The sequence below is a fragment of the Felis catus genome, chromosome B1 (assembly GCF_018350175.1).
Source record: "Felis catus isolate Fca126 chromosome B1, F.catus_Fca126_mat1.0, whole genome shotgun sequence".
In the NCBI taxonomy this organism is placed as follows: Eukaryota; Metazoa; Chordata; class Mammalia; order Carnivora; family Felidae; genus Felis; species Felis catus.
Genome location: NC_058371.1, coordinates 22,831,225 through 22,850,844, shown reverse-complemented (window position 1 = coordinate 22,850,844; position 19,620 = coordinate 22,831,225). Strand labels below are relative to the sequence as shown.

Here is a 19,620-nt window from a genome sequence, read left to right as displayed (position 1 = left end):
GCTGTCCAATGTCTTCAAACACTTGTAAACTTATAACGCTTTTTATGAAAAGGATTTTAACCATAAAAGAACAGAGGAAGTACTCCGTTAAACTTATCCTTCATTGTAGAACAATAGTATCAGTTCAAGATAAAATATATATTTGTCATTGCACAAAAGAATAAAAACAAAGGATTGTTTTAACAGCTTTTTAGAAGAAATAAGTATTTTAGTTTGGGAAAAATCCCTAGCATGAACCAATAATGTGGTAACTAAGGATTCTTAGTTTATTTTAATATTAAGAAGATACAGAGATCCTTTTATTTTGTAAATTTAACATCTAAAAATGATAGAATCTTTTTTGATTTTCCAGCTCCCAAAAGTTAGGAAGTATAAGATGATCACAGGGGTCATACTACTGTTTTTGCTCTTACGGTAAAGTATTTTTAGCGGTGATAAAAGGTGATCTTTAGTGCACCACACCTTGAAATGTTCAGACCATGTTTCGAAAACAAAAACCAACACCCTACAAATCCTCAGTTTTGTTAAAGTTATAATTTTTTCAACTTTACATTTTAAATTGTTTATGATCACGTTTTCTTTTTATCATTAACCCTCCTTCTTCAGTTAGCTTTAATCTTTAGGGGAAGCTTAAAATGCATGACGGAAAATGCCGGAGTTCCTCTCCAAAGGCCACATCCACGTGCATTGCCATCAGTGTTAAGGATTGTGTGGCCTGAACGGCAGCCGCTGCTGAATGCGCCGGGGACGTTTCCTGCGGACATTCTTGTTCTCAGAGGGGGTTAGCCTTGCGGTACCTCAGCCAGAACTTGCTAGTTTGAAAACAGAAGCAAGGTCTTGTTCCATCTAGGTATCAGCACGTGATTTCCACCCTTTACTAATTCCTCAGAGACAGATATACAGAGTAATTGTTTTAGTTTGCATAGCATGTTTACTTTATAATTACATTATATACCATTTTAAATATTTACTGCAGATTTTATGTAAGGTTTTATTTTTTTTAATAGTGTTTACTTTGAGCACATAGTGTCACTAGGTTTGTAAAGTACAAGCTCTAGAAAGAACTCTGGAGATCATCCAAACAAACGTTCTTCTCACTAATGAGGAAACCGAGGTTCAGAAAGACCAAGAAATATATGACGAGGATATTATAAACATCCAAATATTAAACTTACTAAGCTTAGTTTTCCAGCGACAGGGCTTTTCAGCTACAGCAACCGTTAACTTCATTTTTGTTTTAATGTTCAGTTAAAACGTGGTTTGTCTCTGGTTGTCCTCCAAAGTTGTGTTGTCAAGACAAAAAAACCACCACGTGTTAGAAAAAGGTACAAATCTCAAACAAAGTCAGTCAATGTTGTTTAAACTGACTTACCATTCTACAAGTTCTGTTTCTGTTCATAGATTAAAACTTTGCTTAGGGAACTTAAAAACAGCGATCTTCTGCTTTCATTTCTGTATGGACAAGCATCCATTTGTGTTTCCTCAGAATCTGATGACACGATTTACATGTACATTCTTTTTGGTTCAATATAATTCAGTTATATATTTCATTTAAAAGAGATCAAGTGTTCAGTTATTTTGTGTAAGTGAATGAATTGCGGATTCAAGAGAAAAAAGAATTTTGTTTTAATCCACCCACGGTTTTTATTCTAACTTTTACTTACGTTGCCGGTTTAAATGCTGATTTAAGTATGCTCTAACCAGCAATGAGAGCAGTTCATAGAAAGAGGGTATTTTACCCAAACTTAAACACCACTAGTTCAAGTTCTTATCAGCATCTCTCCCACCCCTGCCTCTTCTCCCCACAAGCGTGACCCCATTTCAGGAACTAGTTCAGAGAAAATGCCCCGATAAGAAAGGAAAATGAGGTGAATTAATTATAATTATGACATTTTATATTACATTTACATGTAGCAATTTAGAATGAATAAAAAGCATATTGTGTTTCCTTATTTTCAGCATATAATTTTCTTTCTTTTTCAGCTTTTTAATTAAATGAAGCCAAGTGGGATTTGCATAAAGTGAATGTTTACCATGAAGATAAAGTGTTCCTGAGATATATTTTGAATTCTTGAGTTCATTTCCACATTGTGATAATCTAGCTTATTCTTGTGTAATTTTTTTTTAAATGTGATTTTTCCTGGTAAATTTAAGTTATGGAAGTAGATGGCTCAATTTCATATTAGCACTGGAAAGAACAAAGGAGACATTGAAATGTTTTCGAGCATATTATAGTCAGCGTATGCCTTAGGACTGAAATAAATGACAATGTAATTATCAATTCATGTGTTAGAACTGTTCACTCATTAGTAAGGAAAACCACAATGTTAGTAAGAGGAAACTGAAATATATGTTAAAGAATCCTTAAGGTTGTACAGAGATAAGGTGTATGCATGAAAATGTCACAGTGAAACTCTACTCTTTGTCACTTCAGTATAAAGGATACGTGTATGATTACAAATAATGTTTTGTTCTTATTAATCATAATTAGATAAAGAGGGAGCTGGATGAATAGTGCCTATAACTGGAAGCCTAACCTGGGAAGTGGAGGTTTTTTCCTAAGATACAAATTTTAAAGCAAACAGGACCAAATCAAGCTTGAAGGCATCAGATGAGGGAAGCCTCCCGCCCAAACTAGACATTAATTCCTCTCTGACTTTAGAGGTATCAGACGTCAGAGCAGTCCTTATCTCATTTCACTTCCGGGACGAGTTCTCAGAGCTGACTGGTTGCTGAAATGCTACCGTTTTAAAATTTAGATGCTAAGTTGAAACCCTCTTTAGTTTTAAATACATCTTCAGCTAGAGCACTGTGATAGACTCACTGAGAATTCTTTCTGTAGGGGTGGGGCGCAACGGGCTTCCCTAGCCTTCTCTGCTTTTCCCAAGACATGGAAACTTCCCAGCAGTGTGGATGAACCTGGAATCAGAGAAGTCTGGTTATGTACCTGCTGGGCCCCAGAGTTTGGGGGAATTAGTCATACTTTTTCTCTGTCTTCCCTCTTTGGAAACTGTAAAATGAAACCAAAATTAGACTATAAAAAAAGAAAAAATCCAGGAATCCAGACTTAGAACTACAAAACTAACCCAGTGTGGCCATTTTCCCTATGTTCCATGGTAAAAGTTTGCAATTACAACTTGGTTCCCTGAATCCAGATAGCTAGAGAGTAGTCATCCTGTACATGGGTGACTCAGTGAAGCTTTCTATTATGTTTGTATATCCTCTTTTAATTTATAAAGCGCTTTGGTAGATTTTTTTTTCTTTACAACAACCCTGTAAAGTAGACAGGAATATAAATTTTGTCTGACTTACAAAAGCACTAGAAGCTGAAAGCTGCAAAGAATAGAAAAACAGAGCCTGTAACCGGGCTTTCAAACTCTCAAACCTGAATTTTTATTTTCTGTGGTGCTAAACAGTTGAGAAACACAATCAGCTCAATCAACTTTCTTCTTTTTCTTTTTTAAGATTTTGTCATCTAATTTTCATTAAGATCCAAATAATAGACCATGGAGAACTTTGTTGGTTAGGAGTTTCAGGCACACAGTTTCAAACAGGGACCAGGTGTACATCCACTGAATTTACTTATTTTGTACCTTTATGAAGTTAATAAAGAATGGGAAATATCAAAGCCTATAGGGGCATATGAAGCTAAATTCCAGGGCAGTATGTATGCTAGCAGGAAGCTGTCTTGTCAAAACATGATATGCAGTGGAAATTGCATAGTAATTCAGAACTATATTCACCTTACTACATATTCCCAAATCTGTTATTAAAAAGCACATTAGGTCCCCTAGTTCCTGTTCAAAGATTGATAGGTTTAGTACTGAAATGTCACTTATGGAAAAGCATTAAATGATCATGATCATTTATTTAATGCCTATCCCTACGTAGCACTTGACATGTACATGTAACTCCATTGAGTATTTTTACAGTTTCTAAGATTCTTTGAGAAAAGACATGCAATTGAAGTTTGAGACCAGATTTTACATGTAAACATATCTTTATTATAATTACGTTGGTCTGTCCCCTTAAGGCTGAGAGTTCTTATTAAACAACATACATCTAGTCCCTATAAAGCTTAACATAGTGTTCAGTCGTGACCAAAGTCAGACAATGGCCCAGGTAAGGAGAACTTCCCTATCCCAGATTAGTAAAAGTTTTCTAGCCTATATTATGTAATTTCCTCTCAACATTAATTTTATGCCAACTATATAAAGACAATTTTTTTTTTTTTTTAGCATTTTATAGCTTAAAAGTTGTTGCTTTTCTAGACTGTTGTTGCATTAGGGAAGTGATTCTAGAAGGAAATAAACTGCCTCAAGACAAGTTGTTATTGGAAAGTGCTACAGGCAAAAACTACAAAGAGTGGTTCAAATGGAGTTTGCTTTCAGAAGTTTGCATGTGGAAAACCACACATGTGATATAGGCTACCTTTACCTTTGCCAAACAATTCACATTGAAAAATTAATTTGTATCTACTATGCTATATCCTCCAGCGTCACTTTTCAACCCTGTTTACTGTTTTGAAGACTCCCTTAAAAACTGGTATGTTTCACCGTCTCCAGTTAGAATAAAAAGAATGGCTTTCCTACTTAGAATAAAAAAATCTTAACATAAAGTTCCATCTAAAGGAGTTTAATTTCTAACATCTGATGAATAAAATGTTGCATTTTGCTCAGCTGACTGTTCCTTTCATCAGATATTTCACATGAGTAAGCCTAGGAGTGTTGTGTGTATACTCTAATTTTCTTTTGCGTATACAGTAATATCCCTTGTCAATTAGCAATCCAACAAGCATGGTGATTTAGGGAGATTAGATCTTGTAACCATAGAGCTTGACAAGTACTCCCTTTCTTGCTATTAGGAGAACCTCCCTAAAGGTACGTGAACAGAGTAGTTATTTCTAAACAAGCATATTATTTTGAGATCAAACACAGTAAACACTGCATTTTAAAAGTACTGGTAACAAAGGCAAACACATTAACTAGAGCATCTAGGGACAAAACAGTTGAGTGGACTTTAGGAGACAGTGTTCCTCAGAGCTCATTAACCATTCGGTTTAAAATATTAAAACAAGAGGTTTTTCATATTCTAGCAAGAAGCTGTACTGGGTCAAACCAATAATTTACCTAATAGAATTTTTCTAAGAGTGGGAAAAGGGGGACCATAGTAGTCACACTAAAATGGTACAAGTATGTTCGTGTTAGCCTCTGAATTCCTTTATTTAATTCATGACCGTATGTCATTTATGACTCTTTCCATACTCCTTTTGTTATCTACTTATGTCTGAAATATATATATGCTGTGTTTTTATCATATAACAGTCTTAAGTATATACAAAGTTTTAATAAAGTATCACACATTCGGACTATAATAGGAAAATCAGGTCACTTGTTGGTACGTGTAATTCCATTAAAAATGACGCATACATATAGGCAATGAAAATAGCAAGATGAAAAACTATAAGGACTCACGCACTCCACAGAAACACTAGGAAAACTGGCAGTGTCCCTCAATATTGCTTGAAGTCTGAAAGATAGTGAAAGGTTGACAGCAACCCTATGAATGCTTAAACAAAATATGACTGAAACTCAGATGGATAGTTTATTGGCATTTTAATCTTAGTCTCCCCAGTCAGCAGTGGTCTTAAAAATGGCAGCCTGTGTACCTGACTGTAGAGGAGGCAGAATGCTCCTATTCCTAAGGGATAGTGTTTTGACCTGAGGATTACTGGGAGAATTCAGGCAAGGGGTTTGTCTTTGTTTCACCTAACTCAGAATTCCTCAGGGTAGAAAAGTGGCTACTAGGGTGTTTCTCTGAAATAATGAAATGAATTTTTGCCTCAGGCAGGAGGAGCATGTAAACAGTTGTGACAGACAGAGACACAGGGCTGAATGCCTGAATGAAAGGAAGAGCTGGAGAGTGAATTACTTTGGGGAATAAAGGCTTTGAGAAGCCGCCATGTGCCAAAGCCCGGATCAGGATGCATCCTCAGAAAAGATCTGGGAAGACGCTAAGCTTTTGCCTCTTGCTGATGTTTACACCCAGCCCAAGCAAGACATGAAGGCTAGAGCACAGTTGTAAACTCCCTGCATGAGTGCTCAAGGGTGCCCCAACAGAGTCAGTCTGCAAAAGCCCAGGGGACTAGTTTCTTGTTTCTTTTTCTCTCTTTTGTCTGCAGGCACTTAAGGACACCTCTGTCAAACCACTAGCTGACCACTAAACCAATGAAATACAAACTTCGCAGACCACAAAGGACAACATAATTTTACAAAAAAAGTTTTGCAAATTCACTAAATAACTACAAAACTCACAGCAAGCCACAAAAACTAGTCGTGGAGAGGGAGCAGAATCCAATTTCTAGAGTTGCTTCATTACAGTATGTAGAATGACCAGTGTAGAAAACATACAAAGTATAAATTATACCCATACACAGGAAAGAAGTTAACAGACACTGTCCTTAAAGCAGCAATTCAACTTCCTAAAGACTTCAGTGGTCGGTAATGTACTCAAAGAGCTAAAGGAAACCAGATGAACAAGGTATCACCAAGTAGAGAATATAAATGAAGAAATAAAAATGGAGTCAAATACAAATTCTAAAAGTGGAAAAACCATAAGTGAATTGAAGAAGTCCCTAGAGCAACTCAACAGAACACACAAATCAGACACAGGGCATGAGATGTAATTTGGCAATAACCTCATAAAAACAAATGGATAGAACTGTATATGAGCAGTTCTTATACACTATCAAATGTGAGCTGCTATTAATTCCAACTAGATTGTTATAAATTTAATATAAACCACAAAGTAGTAAAGGAAGAATTGAGTAACTATATATCTAACACATGTCGAAAACAAGTTGTAGAATGACAGAATTCCTTATGAGTAATTTCTTTAAATATAAATGCATTTAGCATTCCACCTAAAGGAAAGATTTGTCAAAAGGATTTTTAAAGTATGATATAACTATATAAAATTACATACCAAAGGAAATCTCAAATCAATACCCTTACTTTACACCTTAAGGAACTAGAAAAAGGAAAGCAATCTAAACCCAAAGGTAGCAGAATGAAGGCAATGATAAAGATTAGAGGAGACCTAAACAAGCTAGAGATACAATAGAGAAACAATAGAAAAAGTCAATCCAGAGACACCTGGATGGTTCAGTCAGTTAAGCGACCGACTTCAGCTCAGATTATGATCTCGCGGTTCATGGGTTCAAGCCCTGCATCGGGCTGTGTGCTGACAGCTCAGAGCCTGGAGCCTGCTTCGGATTCTGTGTCACCCTCTCTCCACTCCTCCCCTACTCACACTCCCTCTCACTCTCTCAAAAAAATATATAAACATTAAAAAATTTTTTTTAAGAAAAAAAAGTCAATTAAACCAAAACTTGGTTTCTTGAAAAGAACAAAATTGACAAACCTTTAGCTAGACTAAGAAAAACAAAAATAGTTTTCAAGCTTCTAAAATTAGAAAGTAAGAACATTAACACCTATCCTACAGAAGTAAAAAGGAGGATCAAAAAGTTCTGTAGAAAAATCTTGGGAAAATGGTATTCTAGGAAGATTCTGAGCTCACTTCTTCTTACAGACAAATTAAGGCTTCACCTACATATAATGCAATTCACTCAGAGTGACATAGTGAAAATAACAAAAAACACACGCACAAAACAGAGACACAGTGGGAAACCACAAGCAGGAGGGATAGTATAGGTATGGAGGTCCTCCATGAGGAACAAAGGGATTAAGTTCCACATGGGGCACTCCTAGCCCTGGGGACCTGCACTGGGAAGCTGAGCCCCCATAACAGCAGAGCTTAACTCTAGGACCTCTGCAAATCAGTGGGGCTTAACCACCTAAATGCTGTCAGAACTGGCATTCTCTTGAAAGCAGCTACCAACCCAACACACCTGGCAGGCAGCCCCAGTGAGGATCAGGAAGATGCCTACTGAGCCCTACAGGATACCTTCCACCTAAGGCCACTATCTTCAAGACCAGGAAATTCAGTTGACCTCCAAAAAGCATAGAAACAGAGAGAGACAGACAAAATGAGAAGACAGAAGAATATGTCCAAACTAACAAGACAAAAATCTGAGAAATACCTAAATGAAACAGAAATAATCTAATTAAGAGTTCCAAGTAATGGTCATAAAGATACTCACTAGACTTGAGAATGGATGACCTCAGTGAGAACTTCAGCAAAGAAAACATAAAAGCCAACCAGAACTAAAGAATACAATAATGAAAATAGATACACTAGAGAGAATCAACAGCAGATTTGAGGATACAGAAAAACAGATCAGTGATCTGGAACACAGGGTAATAGAAAGAACCCAACCTGAATAGCAAGAATAAAGTATTTTTAAAATGAGGATATTTTGAGGGATCTTTGCAACAACATCAAGTGTACTAATATTTGCATTATGGGACCCCATAATGCAAAGGAGGAGAGAGAGAGAAAGGGGCAAAAAACTTACTTGAAGAAATAATACCTGAAAATCTCTGTAACTTGGGGAAGGGATCAGACATCCAGGTCCATGAAAAACAGAGAGCTTCAAACAATATGAACACTTTGTATGCAGGTCCATACAGACAATGATAAAGTCAAAAACTAATAAAGAGTATCTTAAAAGCAAAAAGAGAAAAGCAACTAGGTACATACAATGGAAACTCTACAAGGCTATCAAGAGATTTTTCAGCAGAAACTTTGCAGTCCAGAAAAGAGTGGTATGATGTTCGAAGTCCTGAAAATAAAAAGCATACAACCAAGAATAGTCTACCCAGCAAGGTTATCATTCAGATTTGGAGGGGAGAAAGAATTTCCAAGAAAAAAGTTAAAGGGGTTCATCACCACTACACTGGCCTTATAAGAAATGTTAAAAGGACTTCTTTAAGTGGAAAAGAAAAGGTCATAACTAGGGGAAAATTATGAGGGAGGAAAATTTCACTGATAAATCAAACATACTGTAAAGGTAATATATCAAATACTTACAAAGCTAGTATAAAGGTTAAAAGATAGAAGTATTAAAATCAATTTTATCTACAAATATTAAGAGATACACAAAATAGATGTAAAATACAATGTCTTATTTTTTAAAAATGGCAGGGTGCAAAGAGTAAACATATAGTCTTTTAGAATATATTCAAAGCCAACTGACCCAATTTAATATAGACCCGTATATACATAGGAAGTTACTTATGAACCTTACATTAACCACAAACCAAAAACCTGTAAGAGACACACAAAAAATGAAAGAATCAAGCCTATCATTAAAGAAAGCTATCAAATCACAAGAGACCTGAAAAAGAACAGTTGACAACAAAAACAGAAAACAATTACCAAAATGGCAGTAGGTACATAGCTATCAATAATTACTTGGAAGCATTAAGTCCATTTACATTTAATCAGAAGACATGGGGCATGAAAGGATTAAAAAAAAAAAAACACCTATATGGTGCTTTAAAAAAACTTACTTTAGTACTAAAGAAACAGAAAAAGTGCAGGGATGGAAAAAAATAGTCCATACAAATGGAAACAAAACATAAAAAATAAAAACTGAGATAGCAGTACAAATCTATCAGACAAATAGACCTTAAAACATAGACTGTAACAAGAGACAAACAGGGGCATTACATAATGCTAAAGGGACCAATTCAATAAGAGGATATAACAACTGTAAATACCTATGCACCCACTGTAGGATCATCTAAATCTATAAAGCAAACATTAACAGACATAAAGAGAGAAATTCACAGTAATACACTTACAAGTAGAGAACTTTAGCTACCCATTTGGACCAATGGATAGATCATCCAGCCAGAAAAATCAGTAAGGAAACTGGTGTTCATTGACACATTAGAACAGGTGGACTTAATAGATATGTACAGAACTTTGATTCAAATAACAGAATACACATTCTTTTCAAGTGCACATGAAGCTTTCTTCAGGATAGACACGTGTTAGGCCACAAAACAAGTTTCAATATATTCAAGAGATTGAAATCATATTAAGTATCTATTCTGACCACAATACTGTGAAACTAGAATTACAAGGAAGATACTGGGGTAAAAGCAAAAACAATAGCAACAACAATAACAACAAACCCATGTGAGACTAAACGTTCTACTGACAACCAGTGGGTCAAAGAAAGCAAAAAGAATTAAAAATTAACTGAATACAAATGAAAATGGAAACAACTGTTCAAAATCTTTGGGATGAAGCAAAAGCAATTTTCAGAGAATTTATAATGATACAGGCATACCTCAAGAAACAAGAAAAATCTGAATGAACAATCCACCCTAGCCCCTTAAGGAATAAAACAAAGAACAGCCCAACGTTAGTAGAAGGAAGAAAAAATTAGAGTGGAAATAAATGAAATAGAGACTGCAAAAGAAGAGAAAACATAATCAATGAAACTAAAAGCTAGTTACTTAAAAAGATAAAATTAACAAACCTTTAGCCAGAATCATTAAGAAAAAAAAGGAGAGGGCTCAAAATCAGAAATGAAAGAGAAGTTATAACCTACACTACAGAAATATAAAGGATTATAAGCAACTCCTATGAAAAACTATGTGAGAACATATTGGAAAACCTAGAAGAAATGAGTCAATTCCTAGAAACATATAATCTTTCAACAATGAATCAAGAAGAAATAGAAAATCTTAACAGACTGATTACTAATGAAATTGAATCAATAATCAAAAAACTCTCCATAAATAAAAGTTTAAGATCATATGGCCTCACAGGTAAATTCTATAAATTATTTAAAGAAGAGTTAATACCTATCCTTGTCAAACTATTACAGAAAAAAAAAAAAAAAGAAGAATTGCTTTCACCTTCATTTTATGAGGCCAGCATTACCCTCATACCAAAGCCAGACAAGGACACTACCAAACACAAACAAACCAACAAACAAAAACAAGCTATAGGCCAATATCCCTAATGAATATAGGTGCTAAAATTCAATAAAATATTGGTAAACCAAATTTAACAATACATGAAAATTATTGTTCACCATAATCAACAGGATTTAATCTAGGGATGCAAGCATGGTTCAACCTCCCAAATCAATCAACATGATACATGAAATAAAGGATTCATGAAATACATGAAATAAAGGATTAAAAAAATTACGTGATTATCTCAACAGATGCAGAAAAATCATTTAACAAAATTCAGCATCCATGCATGAAAAAAACTCAACCAAGTAAGTATAGAGGGAACATACCTCAACATAATAAGAGTCATATATGACAATCCACAGCTAAAAACATTCAGTGATAAAAAGCTGAAAGCTTTTGCTCTGAGATCAGGAAGAAGATAAGGATATGTTCATTAGGAACATATAATCTTTCAAGACTAAATCAGGAATAAATAGAAAATGTGAACATATTTTCATTATCTAGGTAAGTCCACTCTCACCACTTTATCCAACATAGAATTGAAAGTCTTAGCCATAGCAATCAGAAAAAAAACTCACTGAAATTAGTAAGGAAGTGGCAAGAGTGTCACTATTTGCAAATGACAGGATCCTATTCATAAAAAAAAAAAAAAACACCTTAAAGTCTCCACCAAAAACTATAGAACTAAGAAATCAATTTGGTAAAATTGCAGGACAGAAAATTAATACACAGAAATCTGTTGCATTTCTATACACTAATAATGAACTAAGAGAAAGAAATTTAAAAAACAACCCCATTTACAAGTGTATGAAATTAAGGCATGAATTAAATGCCTAGAGATAAATTTAACTCAAGATGTGAAAGACCTATATTCCCAAAACTATGAGACAATGATGAAAATATTTAAAGACCACACACACACACACACACACACACACGGAAAAATATACCATGCTCATGAATTGGAACAATACTGTTAAAACGACTGTAATACCCAAAGCAATATTCAGATTCAATGTAATCCCTATCAAAATACCAGTAGCATTTTTCAAGAGAATGCAAATACATAATTGTAAAATTTATATGGAATCACAAAAGACCTGAAGTAGCCAAAGCATTGTTGAGGGGGAAAAAATAAAAACAAAATAAGCCAAAGGTATCACAATCTCGCACTTTATACTACAAAGCTATAGTTATCAACAGAGTCTGTTACTGGCCTAGTAAACACATAGATTAATGGAACAGAATATAGCACTCAAAAGTAAACTCACACTTATATGGATAATTAATCTTCAACAAAGGAGGAAAGAACTTACAGTGGAGAAAAGACCATCTCTTCAATAAATGATGTTGGAAAAACTGGACAGCTACATGCCAAAGAACGAAACAGGACCCTTTTCTTTTCCTATATTGAAAAATAGAACTCAAAATGGATTAAGGACCTAAATATGAGACCTGAAACCATAAAACTTCTAGAAGAACACATAAGCAGCAAACTGCTAATCATCATCAGCCTCAGCAATATTTTTCTGGATCTGTCTCCCCAGACAAGGAAAACAAAAAACAAAAAATAATAATTGAGACTACATCTAACTAAAAAGCCTTTGAACAGTGAAGGAAACCAGCACAACAAAAAGGCAACTCAGTGAATGGGAACAGATATTTGTAAGTGATATATCTACTAAGAAGTTAACATTCTTTTTTTAAAAATTTTTTAAAATGTTTATTTTTGAGAGAGAGAAAGAGATAGAGTGCAAGAGGGGAGGGGCAGAGAGAGAGGGAGACACAGAATCCGAAGCAGGCTCCAGGCTCTGAGCTGTCAGGTTAGGCCAATGCGGGGCTCGAACTCACAAACCGTGAGATCATGACCTGAGCCAAAGTCGGACATTCAACCGACTGAGCCACCCAGGAGCCCTGGTGTTAATATTCTAAATATGTACAGAACTTACTCAACTCAACACCAAAAGAAAAAAATGATTAAAAATGGACAGAGGACCTGAATAGACATTTTACCAAAGACATACAGTTGATTGACACATAAAAAGATTCTCAATATCAGGGAAATTGAAACCACAATGAGATACTACCTTACACCTGTCAAAATGGCTATTATCAAAAATCCAGAAAATAACAAGTGTTGGTGAGGATGTAGAGAAAAAGGAACTCTTGTGCACTGTTAGTGGGAATGTAAATTGGTGCAGTCACTATGGAAAAACAGTATGGAAATTTCCCCCCAAATTAAAAAGAGATATACCATACAGTACAGTAATTTCATTCCTGGGTATTTACCTAAAGAAAATGAAAACACTAATTTGAACAGATTTATGCACACCTCTGTTTATTGCAGCATTGTTTACAATAGCCAAGATATGGAAACAACTCAAATGTCTTTCAATAGATGAATGGATAAAGAGGTGGTATATATACTCAATGCAGCATTTTTATTTAGACTAAAAAAGAATGAAATCGGATCTGGGAAATATGGTGAAGTAAGGGATCATAAGCTCACTTTGTCTCATGAATACACCTATGCAACATCCACATTAGCATAAATAACCCAGAAAATGATGTCAAGACTGGCAGAACAGTACTTTTAGCAGACATAATAGACTTTAAAGCAAAGACTGTAATAAGAAACAAAGGACATGATATAATCAGAAGGGGAACAATCCAACAAGACAGTACAACACTTGTAAATATTTATGCACCCAACATGGAAACACCCAAATACATAAAGCAGCTAATAACAAACATAAAGGAAGAAATCAATAGTAATAGGTAATAATAAGGGACTTTTAACACCCCACTTAGGTCAATGGATACATCACTCAAACACAAAATTAACAAGGTAAAAGTGGCCTTGAATGACCTATTGGACCAGATGATCTAAAATACATTCAGAGCACTCTATACCCAAACTGCAAAATACATATTCAGGTGCACATGAAACATTTTCCAGAATAGATTCCATGTTAGGCCACAAAACAAGATTCAACAAATTCAAAAAGATCAAAGTCATACCATCCATCATTTCTGGCCACAACACTATGAAACTAGCAAATGACCACAAGAAAAAAATCTGGAAAGACCATAACTACATGGAAGTTAAATAACATGCTACTAAACCATGAATGGGTCAACCAGGAAACCAAAGAAGAAATTCAAAACTACATGGAAACAAATGAAAAAGAAAACAACAGTCCAAAATCTTTGGGATGCAGCAAAAACTTTCCTAAGGGGAAAGTTTATTCTAATAGAGGCCTAACTCAAGAAGCAAGAAGAATCTCAAACAATTTAACTTTACACTTAAAAGAGCTACAAAAAGAAGAACAAACAAAACCCAAAACTGGCAGAAGAAAGAATACAAGATTAGACCAGAGATAAAAAATATAGAAACAAACCAACAAGCAAAAGACAAAGACAAAAAAAAAAAAAAAAAAAAAAAAAAAAAAAAAAAAAAAAGATCAATGAAACCAGGAGCTGATTCTTTGCAGGAAAAAAAAAAAAAAAATCAAATTGATAAACCTGTAGCCAGACTCAGAGAAAGGATTCAAATAAACAAATCTTTCATTTGAAAGAGGGGAAATAACCAACACCACAGAAATCCAAACAGTTGTAAGAGAATACTATGAAAAATTGTATGCCAACAAATTGGACAACCTAGAAGAAATGGATAAATTCCTAGAAACATATAAACTACCAAAACTGAAGCAGGAAGAAATAGAAAATTTGAACAGACCAATTACTAACAAGGATGTTGAATAAAAAAACAACAAAAAATACCTCCCAACAAACAAGTCCAGGACCAGTTTCATAGTTAACTTCTAACAAACATTTAAAGGAGAGTTGGTATTTATTCTCAAAGTATTTAAAAAAATACAACAGGAAAGAAAACTTCCAAATTCATTCTGAGGCCTGCATTACCCACATATCAAAACCAGATAAAGACACCAAGAAAAGAACGCAGATGCATAAATCTTCAACGAAATACTAGCAAACCAAATCCAACAATACATTAAAAAAAAGAAAAAAATCATTCATCATGATCAGGTAGGATTTCTTCCTGGGATACACTGGTGGTTCAGTGTTCACAAATCAATGAACATGATACATCACACCTATAATAGGAAGGATAAAAATCATATAATCATTTCAATAGATGCAGGAAAAGCATTTGACAAATTACAACATCCATGAAAAAAACCCTTAGCAAAGTAGGTTTCGAGTGAATATATATCAACATAATAAAGGCCATATATGAAAAAAGGTACAGCTGACATCACACTCAATGTTGAAAACCTGAGAACTTTTCTCCCAAGGTCAGGAACAAGACAAGGATGTCCACGCATACCCACCAAATTGGTAAGGAAGCGAAACTGTCACTATTTGCGTATGACATGATACTCTATATAGAAAACCCTAAAGACCACCAAAAAACTACTTGAACTGATAAATGAATTCAGTAAGATTGCAGGATGCAAAATCAATATACAAAACTTGTTGCATTTCTATACACTAATAATGAAGCAGAGGAAATAGAAATTAACCATCCCATTTATAATTTGCAACACAACTGATAAAATATCTAGGAATAAACTTAACCAAGGCATTAAAAGAACTGTACTCTGAAAATTATAGAACATTGATGAGGGAAGTTGAACATGACATAAACAAATGGAAAGATATTCCATGCTCATGGATTAGAAGAACAAATATTGTTAAAATGTCCACACTACCCAAAGCAATCTACAAATTTAATGCAACCCCTATCAAAATACAACAGTATTCTTCACAGAAGTAGAACAAATAGTCCTAAAATTTGTATGGAAACACCAAAGACCCCAAATAACCAACGCAAACTTGAAAACTAACAACAAAACTGGAAGCGTCACCATACCAGATTTGAAGACACTACAAAACTATAGTAAAACAGTATAGTAGTGGCATAAAAATAGACATATAGATGAATGGAACAGAATAGAAATCCCAGAAATAAGCCAACAATAATATGGTCAATTAATCTAAGACAAAGGAAGCTAGAATATTCAATGGGAAAAAGACAGTCTCTTTAACAACTGGTGTTGAGGAAACTGGACAGCTATATGCAAAAGTATGAAACTGGACTAGTTCTTTACACCACACACAAAAATAATCTCAAAATCAACTAAGATGTGAGACCTGAAACCATAAAAATCTAGAAGAAAGCATAGGCAGTAATTACTGACATTGGTCATAGAGACATTCTTCTAGATATGCCTCCTAAGGCAAGGAACACAAAGAACACAAAAGCAAAAATAAACTACTAGAACTACACCAAAGGGAAAAAAAAAAGGTTTTGCAAAGCAAAGGAAATATTCCACAAAACAAAAAAGCAACCTACTAAATGGGAGAACATATTTGCAAGTGATATATCTGATAAGGGGTTAATATTCAAAGTATATACAGCGCTTATACAACTCAACACCAAAGCAAAACAAACCTCACATCCAATTAAAAACTGAGAAACATGAACATTTTTCCAAAGAAGGTATACAGAGGGCCAACAGACACATGAAGACGCTCAACATCATTCATCATCAGAGAAATGCAAATCAAAACCACAATGAGTTACCACCACACACGTGGAAAAATGGCTAAAGTCAACAACATAAGGAAGAAGTGTTTGCAAGGGTGTGGAGAAAAAGGAACTGCACTGCATTGTTGGTGGGAATGCAAGCTGGGGCAGCCACTGTGGAAAACAGTATGAAGGTTCTCAAAAAATTAAAAACAGAACTACCATATGATCCAGTGATTCCACTACTGAGTATTTACCCAAAGAACACAAAAACACTAATTTGAAAAGATATATGCACCTCTATGTTTATTGCGGTATTTACAACAGCCAAGATATGGAAGCAACCCAAGTGTCTGTTGATAGATGAATGGATAAAAATGATGTGGTGTACATACACAATGGAATATTATTCAGCCACAAAAAGAATAAAATCTTGCCATTTTCAACAACATGGATGGATTTAGACGGTATAATGCTAAGTGAATTAAGTCAGAGAAAGCAAATACCATATGATTTCACACATATGTGGAATTTAAGAAACAAAACAAAATAAAAAGAGACAAAAAAACATAGAGAACAAACTGACAGTTGCCAAGGAGAGAGGTGGGTGGAGGGAGGGGTGAAATAGACAAAGAGGATCAGTTGTAATGAACACTGTGTAATGTATAGAATTTGAAGCACTATACTGTACACCAGAAACTAATATAACACTGTATGTTAATTACACTAGAATTAAAAAAGAACTGAATGAAAAAGAAAAACTAGTAAGAATACAATATTAACATCTCCAACAATATGGATCAACCTAGAGTATATTATGCTAAGTGAAATAAGTCAGTCATGGATAAATACCATATGATTTCACTTATATATGGAATCTGAAAAAGACAAATGAACAAATAAATGAATAAATAACTAAAAAAAAAAAAAAGAAGTTGAACAGAAAGTAATCTGATGGTTGCCAGAGCAGTGAGGAGCTGGGGGTTAGGCAAAATAGATGAAGGGGATTAAGAGATACAAACTTACAGTTATAAAATATGCCATGGGGGTGAAAACTACAGCATATGAAATACAGTCGATGATATAATTTTATATGGTGACTACACTTATTGTGGTCAGCATTTTGTAACATGCAATTGTAAAATCACTATGTTGTATACCTAAAATATATTTTATGTCCACTTCAATTAAAAATAGAAATTCAACCCAAAACAGTATTATAAATAATTATACAACAACAAATTACATAACGTAGATGACAGAGACAAACGCCAGGAATATAGAACTACCAAAACTGAACCAAGTGCAGAAAGTCAGAACAGACCTGTAACGCAAAATGAAATCTGTTTTCAGAAAACTCCCAATAAATAAAAACCCAATAGTTGATAACTTCATCAGTGAATTCTACCAAAGTTTTAAAGATTGGTCATCAATCTTTCTTAAACTTTTCCAAAAAAAATTATATATATATATATATATTACATACATATATATATATACATATACATATATATTACATATGTATACATATACATACATATACATACATATATATACATATATACATATACATACATATATATACATATATATTACATATATACATATATATACATATATATTACGCATATATGTATATATATATTACATATATATATATATACACATATATATATGAGAAGCAAGCACTTCCTAACTAGTTCTATATGACCAGTATTACCCTGAGACCGATAACAAAGACAATAGAAGAAAAAAGAGTTACAGAGCAGTAACCTTTAGGACTCTACACACTTAAGAAAAAAAAATTCTACCAAACCTAATCTAGTTGAATATTAAAAGTTTTGTACAGCATGGCCAATTATGATTTATTCCAGGAGTGTCAGAGTTATTAAACATTAAAAAAAAAATCAGGGCCACCTGGGTTGCTCAGTTGGTTAAGCATTCAACTTCAGCTTACGTCATGATCTCATGGTTCATAGTTTCAAGCCCTGCATTGGGCTCTGTGCTGACAGCTCTGGAGCCTGAAGCCTGTTTCAGATTCTGTGTCTGTCTCCCTCTCCCTACCCTGCCAGTATTCTCTCTCAAAAATAAGTAAATGTTAAATTAATAATAACAACCAAAGCAACAACAATAAAAAGTAATCAGTATAATACACCCAATTGACAGAATGAAGAGGGAAGAGCTAATCTTATTTTTTCATGAAGAAAAATAGGCAAAATCCAATATCCATTTATATTAAAAAAGATTCAACAAACTGGAAGTTAGAAGATAACTTCCTCAACTTGATATAGGACACTTTTGAGAAATGCCGGCTATGATCATACCCAATGTTGAAAGACATCTTTCCCCCTAAGGAATATGAAAAGGTAACATCTTTCCCTACTTCTATTCAACATTGTAGATGTTCTAGCCAGAATATTCATCAAGAAAAATAAAAGACAAGACAATTTGAAATGAAGACATGAAACTGTCACTATTAAAAATCCTAGAGAATTTAAAATAAACTGTTAGGATAAATGAGTTCCCCACAGTTGCAGGATCCATGATCAACATGTGGGGTTTTTATACACTAACAGTGAACAATCTGAAAGGAAATTAATAAAAGAATTCCATTTATAATAGGGTAAAAAAGAATAAGATACTTTAGAATAAATTTTACCAAAAACCCCCCCACAAAACTAAACGAAACAAACACCTAAAATATAAAACATTGCTGAAAGAAAGTAAGGAAGACCCAAATAAATGGGAAAGTACCCCGTGCTTTTAAAATGGCATTTTTACCATTATTTTTGGTAAAGGGTATTATTACCAGTATTTTTAATATGGTATAATACTCCCCAAAGCAATCTGCAGATTCAATGTGATGCCTATTAAAATTTATAGTTCTTTTTGCAAAAATAGCAAGTTGACTGTAAAACTCAGAATTGCAAGAGGTCCTAAACAGCCCAAACAATATTGCAACAGAGGAGCAAACGTGGAAGATTCTCCTGTCCCAATTTTAAAACTTTCTATAATGCCATAGCAATGGAAACATTGGTGTTGACAACTACAAGTTTCCAATCATTAGGCACTGGCAGAATGATAAACATATAGATTGTGGGGAATAAGTTTAGGAATTCCCTGAACTTGCACCAATGGGTCAACAAGGCTTAGGATGAAAGTGTC

The 19,620-nt window shown here is 34.2% G+C and overlaps 1 protein-coding gene and 1 long non-coding RNA gene across 7 annotated transcripts in view; one reads left to right on the top strand and one right to left on the bottom strand.

Annotated features, from left to right (window-relative positions):
- LOC123385173 overlaps positions 1-19,620 on the bottom strand; it is a 227,087-nt gene that overhangs the window by 55,565 nt on the left and 151,902 nt on the right. The gene's annotated exons all lie outside the window — the stretch shown is intronic.
- Positions 1-19,620, top strand: part of TUSC3 (tumor suppressor candidate 3) — a 284,190-nt gene that overhangs the window by 263,453 nt on the left and 1,117 nt on the right. For 4 of the 6 annotated variants that reach the window (XM_019828317.3, XM_045056849.1, XM_019828316.3 and 1 more), the window contains one exon: positions 1,984-4,678. The exons of the other annotated variants lie outside the window; for them this stretch is intronic. Coding sequence is in view for 2 of the 4 variants with exons in the window: in XM_019828316.3 (XP_019683875.3) it covers positions 1,984-1,999 (16 nt within the window). In the remaining 2 variants the exon portion in view is untranslated. Of the gene's footprint in view, positions 1-1,983; positions 4,679-19,620 lie in introns of those variants that run through there. 6 annotated transcript variants of the gene reach the window in all.